At 31.3% G+C, this 11,563-nt stretch overlaps 1 protein-coding gene across 1 annotated transcript; it reads left to right on the top strand.

The window, feature by feature from the left end:
- The first annotated feature begins 4,048 nt into the window (after positions 1-4,048).
- Positions 4,049-4,973, top strand: LOC108809500 (lachrymatory-factor synthase). The gene is made up of 2 exons (XM_018581638.2): positions 4,049-4,256; positions 4,397-4,973. The coding sequence occupies exon 2, from the start codon at positions 4,411-4,413 to the stop codon at positions 4,897-4,899; it is 489 nt and encodes a 162-aa protein (XP_018437140.1). The 5' UTR covers positions 4,049-4,256; positions 4,397-4,410; the 3' UTR covers positions 4,900-4,973.
- The last annotated feature ends 6,590 nt before the right edge of the window (positions 4,974-11,563 follow it).

Raw genomic sequence — 11,563 nt, 5'->3', positions numbered from 1 at the left:
GCTTTCCTTTAGCCTAAGGAATGTTTACTTATTTCCTCTCTCTTTTTTTTTTTCTTTTTTTTTTACACATTTTATTACCAAATAACTAAATTAGAATAAAACAATTCACAGAATAAAATCCATTATAGAAAGATCTAGCAATTCTATTTAAAAAAATTATCAAATTCATTTGGCGACAAGGCATGTAAACAATTTTGAAAGAAAGAAATCTCGTTTGTAGCTTAGAAATTTCTTTTAATTTCGTTGAAAAGTTTAGCCATGTTTGCGGATTCTTAATCATAATGACTTAGTCTTTGCAATATGTTTCAAAGTTTTGATATTGAAAGTGTTGTAGCATATTTTTCATCACCCACAAAAATGCTTCTGATTCTGAATGGAAAATTGTCTATGCCTTTGAATAATTTGTCTTTCCTAACATTTTAAAGATACCAATATCTAAAGATAATACTCTTTATCCAGCGCCAAGTTCTTAAAACAGTTTTTTCACCAAAAAAGATAGTCCGTGTTCGAATAGACACTAGAAACCGGAAATATATTTTAAGCCGAAGGAGTTACCGAAATTCCCAAGCTTCTAATACTGACGGACATTCGAAAATAACATAGTTTCATCAGGGTTTTAACACCTTAGACACTAATTATCACATCACATATACATGTGAGATTCTTTTGTAACTGCTATATATCATGTGATCAGCTACCATATATGATGATGCATTTTCTAAGGAACACTAATTTTCCAAAAAAAAAAATGAATCTTGGTAATACTAGGTTCTGAAACAGCCTTATTCTAAGGATGTCAAAATGAGTTAACTCGTTCAACTCAGTTCAACTCATAGTGAGTTCGGATCTTTCATGAATTAGCTAGCTCATCTCATTTATTATATGAGTTTCAATATGTAAACTCGAACTCAGATCATCTATGAGTTAAATATGTTAACTCGCGATCAAATATAAAAAAATAAAATTATAAAATAACTAAAAACTAAAATATAAAATAACTTTTTAATAACATAATTTAAATTTTAATTATTAAAAATCCAAAATGTTAATATTAAATACAGAATAAAATAAACATTTAATAGTATATTAAATTAAAGCTAAATCAGTGATCCAAAAATCTATTCCATTTAAGAGTCGTAGTGAGACAACTCATGAGCTATAACTCATTTTGATACCCTTACCTTATTCATATGCTTAAAAAATGTTTCCTAACAGCCCAATATACTTATTTAACAGTATACTGACCACCCTTGGTAAAGCTCCAACAGCCCAATATACTTATTTAATAGTATACTAACCACCCTTGGTAAAGCTCCAACAATAACATCTCGATGTGTTGTTTTGATCATATCCAAACTCCGAATTAAGAGATGTCATCAGCTACAAAAAAAATTCTCCAACATTTCAACATCTCATTCCTTCGAATCAGTTTTAATGAAATCACTAAAGGGCATTCTAAGATCCACCACTGGGACATTTGACTTAGCCGACCTTGCAGGTGTAGTCGAATTCCATGATCCTCCCATGCTCTGACATTGTAACCTGAACGAGTTTTCTGTCTAATTCCTAATATCAATTTCCGGAGTCTCGCAGCTGAGAGACTTGTCTATACATATGAGGGATTATATGTAGAAATCTCTCACAAATGCAAGCTTAGTCTATAATACCACGCAAAACTCAAGTTAACAACGAATTTGGATATTGTAGTAATCCCCATAATTGTTTTTCCAACAATGCCTGATTGAATTCATGGGTCATATGAAAGCCAATACCTACATCCTTTCTTGGAAAGCATAGATTTCTTATTTTTCCCAATGAATGTCATTTTTAGAAGGTTTAAACTCCACAAAAAATGTGCAATGACTCTTGCTAATTTCTTACAAATATCTAATGGAAACAAGTAACTGGACGTAATGTAGGTTGGCAGTCCTAGCGCAATCAATTTAATTAGAATCTCTTTGCATCCTCGTGATAACCATCATGTTGACCACCCATTAACTCTATTCTACAATCTGTCCTTTAAAAATACAAATAGTTTACATTTAGAGCCACTGATATCATTAGGTATTCCCAATTAAGAATTCATACCCTCTTCATTTTAGATCCCAAGGGAGTCTTTAATCATTTCTTGACATCTCCAAGGACTCTCTTACCAATAATAAAGATGATTTATCAAAGTTGATACATTATCCTGAAGCATTCTCATATATCATTATTGCTTTCATAACATCTTCATATTCATGGGGCTTTGTATTACAAAACAAAATGCTCTCGTATACAAAGAGAAGGTGAGACAATACTGGAGGGCTAGCACGTGGGACATCATTCTTGGGATCAAAATCGGCCATAGTGAAATCAACGGTAAAAATTCTTTGAGAAATATACTTCTTATGAGAATAAACCAAAAATTTGAGATAACACTACCACATATGCCGACATTTTTTTTTTTAAAATACACAACAAACAAAATCTGCATATTTCTACTAGAAAAGAACATAGAGATTTTTGTCCAACAAGAAATGATCGTAAAAACGTTCTTTCCAAAATAATATTTACGGAGAAAAGAACAATTTTACAAATAATCTTCCATAAAACAGGTTTCGTAAAGTAAAATAAATCTTGAAAGAATTTTCCATAAAATAACAGAAAACAATTATGAAAGTATACAAAACCAGCGACAGACAACAAAAAATATGAGACGAAGAATGAGATGGTTTCATCTCCATCATCGTTTTGTCTCTCCTCACTGCCCATGATTCACTGCCATCACCACTCCCTCTCTTCTTATTGCTCATGCTTGATCGTCAAGGTCCAGCCTTGCATGCTTCATTTCCATCATCACTCCCTCTCTCCTCATTGCTCATGCTTGATCGCTTATGTCTCTTCTTTCATGCTTCATCGCCATTGTCACTCCCGCTTTCCCGAGTTTGATAGCTAGCATGGCTCTCCCTCTCGCTCTCAAGTTTGATCGCCTGCCTCTCCCTCTCTCTCTTTCTCTTGAGTTTAATAGCCCAGATCTTTCCCTCTCAAGTTTGATCACCTGACTCTCCCTCTCTCAAGTTTGATCACCGCGATCTCCCTCCATATTGAGTTTGATCGCCTGACTATCTCCTTCTCTCCACGAAACAAATTCTTTTGTCTAAAACAGGATGCCGACCTTCCTCTCATGCCAAACATCTTCCGGCTTCTGAGTCACGTTTTTCTCTTGTTTCCGAGTAAAATTGAAATCTTCTATAGAAAAAAATATATTTTCATTTTAAGATATAGAAAAACATATGTTTCAACAATAATGACTTATAATAGAGATAATTAGACCCTAGAAAAAGGATCACCAACTACCTACTTTCGCATAAAAGCATGCAACTAAAATTATGAATTACATGAAAATATGTTATAATCATGCTCTATTGATCAATGAAATAGTAATTTTAATTTCTTCCTGAATTATTTTCAGTTTTTGTAGCATTACAAAAATCTCTGTTTTATTTAAACTTAAGATGCCCTTCATTTGCCTCTCCGTTGGCTTTTATCTGAAAGGTGATTACTTAATTCATGCACTATGAAGCATATGTAGAACAATTCAACAAATTTTTAGTCATTATTATTGATTTACAGAAGCTTGCATATCTTCAACGGTTCACTCGATTCTTTTTATTTTTAATAATTTTAAATAGAGTTGAATTATACTTAAATAATATTTTATTTTATTGAAAATAAAATAAAATAATAAAAATAAATTATTTGATTTATAGATAAATCTATTTTTACTTTATTGTAGAACAAAATATTGGATGAAAATGAAACATTTTTATTTTAAAACTATTTTAAAATAGAAAATAGAGTGGGATTAGAGATTCATAACTTTAAACTAGTTTATTCAGGGTCTTGAAGTTTTGTTCTGTTACAAAAAAAGTTATGTCATTTCCACCTACTACAAGCTTTTCTACAATGCGATAACCATTTGCGGTGTCATTTTGCCGATCTATTATTAAATTTTCAAATACTTAAGAAAATATAAAAACCAGCCCAAACCTTTCCCAATTACGCATACATTTTTTTAAGAACTGAAGAGAGAAAATATCAAATAAAAAACTACAATTTGTAGAATTTGCTTTCTACAATTGTCCCTATTCCATAAATGAAAAACAATAACAGCTGCCAAACGCATATGTATCTCAAGATCCAAGAGCTTAAACTGTCCATACCATCTGAAAGGATTGCATCGGTCTCAACGGCTAAGAATCCATAACTGTAAGGTAACTAAATTAATTCCTCATATCGTTAGTACGTATGAGATACTTACATAGATGTAATATCATAATATTATACAATGCTTGATTTCATCTTTACTTTCTATCTAGATTCTCTGTATTTTTATTTTTTTTGCATTTTATAGATCCTCTCTTTGACATGGAAAAAGCTTTTAGTCCGGAAAAATGGCAAGCCAAAGTGTCAGTTACGCTCACAAAAGCAAAGCCTAACCAAATCTGGCTTCTCTATACCGATTTCTTCAATTTCAACAAGTGGCTCCCAACGCTCACCACGTGTCACGGCGTCCACGGCTTCAACGGTGAACTCGGCTGCATCAGATTCTGCTCCGGCTCCTCCATACGATCCAACGGCGTAGAATCCACCGTGGGATGGTCTAGGGAGAAGCTGGTGGCCGTTGACCCCGTGGAGCGAGTGATGAGATACGAGATAGTGGAAAGTAACATTGGATTCGAGTCATATGTCTCGACGGTGAGGATATTGCCACATGATGAAGAAAGTTGTGTGATTGAGTGGGGTTTCACCGTTGATCCCGTTGGAGGATGGTCTCTAGATGGTCTGGTAAAGATGTATGAGAAAGCACTTGGAATAATTGCCAATAACATGGAAGAGGCTTTGACAAGAACATAGTCGTATTTGAAAAGTTGTAGTAAAAGTAAACTGAACATCAAATAAATCGAGATTCTGCCCTTTTACTTTGTTTTTGTCACTCGTGTTGAATCTGAGTTTGGTCGACTTGAACAAACTCGACTTGAATAAAGAGAACAGAACTCTATCCCCTATATATTAAAGGAGAAGCATTTTTAAGACTTTCCTTAAACGATTTTTGTGAGAATGCATGAGAAGGCTCGGATCCACGTGTCACTCTGTGAGCGAGTTTAAGAAACGGAGCATTTAATTCTTTGCTTTGTTTCCTTATTTGCTTCCATTACAAGAAACGAATCCAGTTTTTTTTTTCATTCATGCGCGAACTGCGTTGACGTTAAACGTGTAGAAACAACTACATTTCCAACTTATGGTTTGAATCCCCATCTCAGCATGTTAATAAAGAGCGTACAAAACTCACCACCACGAAGCAGAAACACTTTGAAACATCACGTCATCGTTCTCTCCCTTCGAGTCTTGCTGTCTTCTGTCGCGGGTTCTTGACCCCGAGATCGATGAGCCAGCCCTTAGCGTAGACGAGGAGGACAAAAGTTAGGGAGAGCTAAGGGACGAAGGCCAAAACGGATGAGTTTGAACTTCAGTTGCAAAGGCCAAATCGGATGAGTTTGCCGTTTGCAAACAGGGAGAGCTAAGGGACGAGCAAACACGGAGAGCTAAGGGCGAGCTAAGGGACGAGCAAACTTCAGTCCCGAGTAACTATGGAAGATTGAGAGAGAGAAGGAAAAGATTTGATACGTTTACGAAGAATAAACTTTCTGTTTTTCATAGTCTCTGCACTGATTTTTTGTTGTTTTATAGGTCGACCATAGTTATCTACAATTTTCATGTTTTTGTAGAACCGAGCTGCTCGTGGATCGCAAGCATTACGTTAGTAAGTCGTGTATTTTGACAAGGCAAGTGGGTGAAACAATTGCTTCTATGGTGATTTGCTGCTATTCAAAGGAAGTCTTGCATTGTGATCAAATATTTGTTGCTATGGTATAACCATAGTTTTTATTTAAGTAATATTCGGAGTCATTTGCTTCTCTGCATAGCCAAAATTGGATTGAACGAACCAGTAACATTATAGTCAAGTTTGATAGACTGTCATGTATTTTTTTGTATGCTATAGTTTGGTTATTTGTGCACACTGATGTTTCATGTATGTAAGTTATATGTTGTATGAATTATTTGAAGCAAAAAAAAAGAACTATGTGTGTCTTCTTCGCGGAAGTTTAATAACCGAAACAACAGCTTCAACTAATAAAAGGGTTCTCTTCTCTTTTTTGTCAAGTAAGGTTATAGAAAGAAACTAAATAGACGTACAGTGCAAGAAAACACATTTGTTTAACTACTTCATTGGCTTAGATAACATTGCATGATAATAATATCGATCAGATTCTGTAAAACACATATGTTTTGTTTAATACATACGAGGACGTTGTGCATGTTAAGTTTTTTGCATTTAATTGAATCAGTTAAAAAATTATAAATTTTTTTCTTGCTTACCATATTTACCTACTAAATATTTTTCTTGCTTACAAAGTCTCAAATCAGTAAAAAAAATGTTAAATATCTAAACTTCAAACTTATAAGATATCTATTTAACATAATCTAATTTTGCATTTACTTTCGTATTGCCTTTCTTATTAGCAATAATATTGCAACTATATAAACTAAAACACTATAATTACTTTATTAAAAACACAAATAAACATTATAGAGAGAGAGAGAGAGTTTAGGGTATATCCAAGAATTTAGGGTTTAGTGTTTGGATTTTTACCCATGGGTTTAAACTTTGTCCATGGATTTAGGGTATAGTGTTTAGTGTTTATGATTTAATTGTTTGTGACGGTTTTAAAATTGTTAAAAAAAAATCATCTTTTTGCAGCTAATAATATTTTTCTTGTATTTTAAAAACTTAACACAAATTATTATTATTTTATTTATTATATTTTAAAAAATTGTACATTAATTGGCAAACTATAATTAGTTGGTACTTCACCCAAGAAAAATTCATGATAAAATATTAAACTAGGAAATATTTCCATATAAATAAAAATTGTGGTAGTTAAAAGATAATCGAAGAATTAAAAGAATGTTTACATTTTTATATTTTTCAAAAAAAAAGGTTTACGATTAAGGGGATATCAAGAGAGAGAGAGAGAGAGAGAGAGAGAGAGAGAGAGAGAGAGAGATTCGGTGTTTAGGGTATACCCAAAGGTTTACAGTTTAGTGTTTAGGATTTACCCAAGGGTTTAGGGTATATCCAAGAATTTAAGTTTTAGTGTTTGGATTTTTACCCAAGGGTTTAAGCTTTGTCGAAAGGTTTAAGGTATAGTGTTTAGTGTTTATGATTTAATTTTTTCTGACGGTTTTAAAACTGTTAAAAAAATTTCATCTTTTGGCAGCTACTAATATTTTTCATTTATTTTAAAAACTTCACAAATTATTATTATTTTATTTATTATATTAAAAAACTGTACATTAATTGGCAAACTATGATTAGTTGGTAATTCACCCAAGAAAAATTCATGATAAAATATTAAACTAGATCCCATATAAATCAAAATTGTGGTAGCTAAAAGATAATCAATGAATTAAAAGAATGTTTACATTTTTATTTTTCTCAAAAAAAAAGGTTTACGATGAAGGAGATACCAAGAGAGAGAGAGAGAAGAGAGAGAAGAGAGAGAGAGAGAAGAGAGAAGAGAGAGAGGAGAGAGAGAGAGAGAGAGAGAGAGAGAGATTCGGTGTTTAGGGTATACCCAAAGGTTTACAGTTTAGTGTTTAGGATTTACCCAAGGTTTAGGGTATATCCAAGAATTTAGGTTTTAGTGTTTGGATTTTTACCAAGGGTTAAGCTTTGTCGAAAGGTTTAGGGTATAGTGTTTAGTGTTTATGATTTAATTTTTTCTGACGGTTTTAAAATTGTTAAAAAATTTCATCTTTTGGCAGCTACTAATATTTTCCATTTATTTTAAAAACTTCACAAATTATTATTATTTTATTATATTTAAAAAAAACTGTACATTAATTGGCAAACTATGATTAGTTGGTAATTCACCAAGAAAAATTCATGATAAAATATTAAACTAGATCCCATATAAATCAAAATTGTGGTAGCTAAAAGATAGTCAATGAATTAAAAGAATGTTTACATTTTTATTTTTCTCAAAAAAAAAAGGTTACGATGAAGGGGATACCGAGAGAGAGAGAGAGAGAGAGAGAGAGATTTGTGTTTAGGGTATACCCAAGAGTTTACAGTTTAGTGTTTAGGATTTACCCAAGGATTTAGGGTATATCCAAGAATTTAGGGTTTAGTGTTTGGATTTTTACCCAAGGGTTAAGTTTTGTCCAAGGGTTTAGGGTATATTGTTTAATGTTTATGATTTACTCTTTTGTGACGATTTTAAAATTGTTAAAAAAATTCATCTTTTGGCAGCTACTAATATTTTTCATTTATTTTAAAACTTAACATAAATTATTATTATTTTATTTATTATATTTTATAAAACTGTACATTAATTGGCAAACTATGATTAGTTGGTAATTCACCCAAGAAAAATTCATGATAAAATATTAAACTAGGAAACATTCCCATATAAAACAAAATTGTGGTAGTTAAAAGATAATCGATGAATTAAAAGAATGTTAACATTTTTATATTTCTCAAAAAAAAAGGTTTACGATGAGGGGATACCAAGAGAGAGAGAGAGAGAGAGAGAGAGAGAGAGAGAGAGAGATAACTACGATCCACTTATGCACTTATAATAATAACATAACATGTAGTATATGAATTAGACATAATGATACATAGAGATTGAGAAAGAATTACAATCTACTTATATTTATACTAATAGCTAGACGGGTAATATATGAATCATATGAATGCCCGCACGCATGATATGATCGTAATTACCTTTTTATCCTTTTCAAAAAACTTAAATGTTTATTATGAGAGAGAGAGACTTATATGTGGATAAACCTAAATGAGTAAGATACAAATATACAACGATAGTGAAATATAATTACGATCCACTTATGCACTAATAATAATAGCTATACATGCAATATATAAATCATATCGATGCCCGCACATGCATGATTTATTATTTCATATTTCAAAGGATATGATAATAATTTAAACCTCAAAGTATATTGAATTAAGTAATGTCTAAAATGCTTATAGTTTTGAACCACAGACTGAATGGAGAACAAATTTAGTTTTAGTAATACATAAAACATATGAATCGTATTTGAATAATACATATTTATATTAATAATACATAAAACATCTGAAGAACAAATTTAGTTTTAATAATACATAAAACATTTGATTAGATATTAATAATATTTATACATAAAACATAAGAATCTTATTAATGCCCGTGTGCGGGCATTAATACGATTCGTATGATTAAAATAAAAATATGTTAAATCTTAATCTTATTTTTTTAAACACTCATCAATACTGATAAAATCTGAGAGAGAGAGAGAGAGAGAGAGAGAGAGAGAGAGAGAGAGAGAGAGAGAGAGAGAGAGAGAGAGCCATAGAGAGATAAACAAAATGAGTTCGAGAGTAAGATAAACACACAAAACCCAAATTCCAAACTATATATATATATACTTTCTAATATTTTTGAAAAATTGCTGATCTAACCATCTCATCCAATATGTTTAAAATACAATTTGGTCCGCCGTGTGCGGGCATTAATACGATTCGTATGTTTAAAATAAAAATATGTTAAAATCTTAATCTTATTTTTTTAAACACTCATCAATACTGATAAAATCTGAGAGAGAGAGAGAGAGAGAGAGAGAGAGAGAGAGAGAGAGAGAGAGAGAGAGAGAGAGAGAGAGAGAGAGAGAGAGAGCCATAGAGAGAGAGAGAGAGAGAGAGAGCGCTAGAGAGATAAACAAAATGAGTTCGAGAGTAAGATAAACACACAAAACCCAAATTCCAAACTATATATATATATATATTTTCTAATATTTTTGAAAAATTGCTGATCTAACCATCTCATCCCGCGCAAGGCGCGGATTACTACCTAGTGATTGGTTATTTCAAACACATTTTATTGAGCGGAGGGAAAATGTGCTATTTCTAGAAGTATCATATCCTCTCATATGTCTCCCAAACTATGACTTCATTCAAAATGTCCCCAAAATAAAAATTTGAAACTTATTTCTCCATGAAACTATATCATAACTCTTATATCTCTCCTAAATAAAATTTCAAAAGCCATAGTCCGAATAGTTTAATTTTATGGGATTATGACTTTCGAACTTTTATTTCGGAGAGATATAAAAGTTACATTATAGTTTAATAGAGAAATAGGTTTCAAACTTTTATTTTGGAAACATCTAAGATGAGATCATAGTTTGAGAGACATATGAAACAATTCGATACTTTTCGTGGGAAAATAACATGTTTTCCCTTGATCCGATGAGGAAAACGTTTCAATATTGAACAAAATGTAAAAATAAGCCGACACTCGTCAGAGTATTCCGAAAAAGTTCAAGTCGTCCGAGAATAAATCATTTATAGCCGTCATTCTATTAGAACCAATTAAGTTATGAATTAACATTTCAATATTGACTAATACACATAAATTAATAAAAAAATATTAAAAGTTTTTATGTTCGAGTAAATGAAAGTTTACTGATATCAGAATCTTGAGAAGTCTTCGTCTATAAATTTTAGCTTACTTTCATATTTTTTAAAAAAATCAATTATACTAGAGAAATTTTTTCTAGAAGTTTACAAACAAATTAGTTTTGCAATTGATCGAAATTTTCCAAATATTTTTTTTCCAAACAAGACTTCCTGAAAATTCTCAGAGTAGACTTTTATAAAAGTCTTTGTATCGTCGCATGAACTCCTCGAGGTATCTCAAGAAGTTTGAGTGGGTTAGTTTACAATTGACTATATTTAACTTTTCAAGAAAATACTTCTAAATAAGTCTGTTTTAAAAACCAAATTTTTAATTAGTCTTTGAATAAAATTAAAGAAAACTTTTTGAGAAGTTTTCCGCCTAAAAACTTCTGAAGAAGTATTGTAAATAATTAAATGTTAATATTTTTATTTTAAATTGCAAAAATAACTTCTTGTCAGACTTAAGAAGACTTTTCTTTTTGATTCTTTGGAAAACTCAAATTTCAGCAAAATTTAAAATTAACATTTTATTAATGAAGACTTTTCTATAAGTTTACTCAATTTTTATACTACTAGAAATCTTATATGAAACACATATAAAATAATCAATTACTAAACTAATATATGCATTGACCAAAAGACTTAACATATGCATCAACGAAAAAACTTCTCTAGAAGTTTTTTTCACGAAACAGATCTTGAAAAAATTCAGATTTCATTTTTAGATTTCGTAAGATTCGTGTTTAGTTTCTCCAAGCATACTAGTATTTTCAGTGAAAGTTATTGACTCGTCATTTATCAAGAAACATGAATTTGAATGAAAGTTATCGACACTGCACCCCATGTAGTTTCCAATATAAAACAACCTTAAAGACGAGAGATCGCATTCGACCAAAAAAAAGACAAGAGATCGCAGAGACATGCAAACACAACTTGTCTAAAGATTGCAAAGAACTTCAACAGTAATTGTTTCTCAAAAAAAAAGGCATA

Source organism: Raphanus sativus, chromosome 6 (assembly GCF_000801105.2).
Source record: "Raphanus sativus cultivar WK10039 chromosome 6, ASM80110v3, whole genome shotgun sequence".
Classification (NCBI taxonomy): Eukaryota; Viridiplantae; Streptophyta; class Magnoliopsida; order Brassicales; family Brassicaceae; genus Raphanus; species Raphanus sativus.
This window is presented reverse-complemented; position numbering and strand designations above follow the sequence as displayed.

What these genes read in the sequence shown, in the direction of transcription:
- LOC108809500 (XM_018581638.2), top strand. Translation starts at nt 4,411, where the DNA reads ATGGAAAAAGCTTTTAGTCCGGAAAAATGGCAAGCCAAAGTGTCAGTT.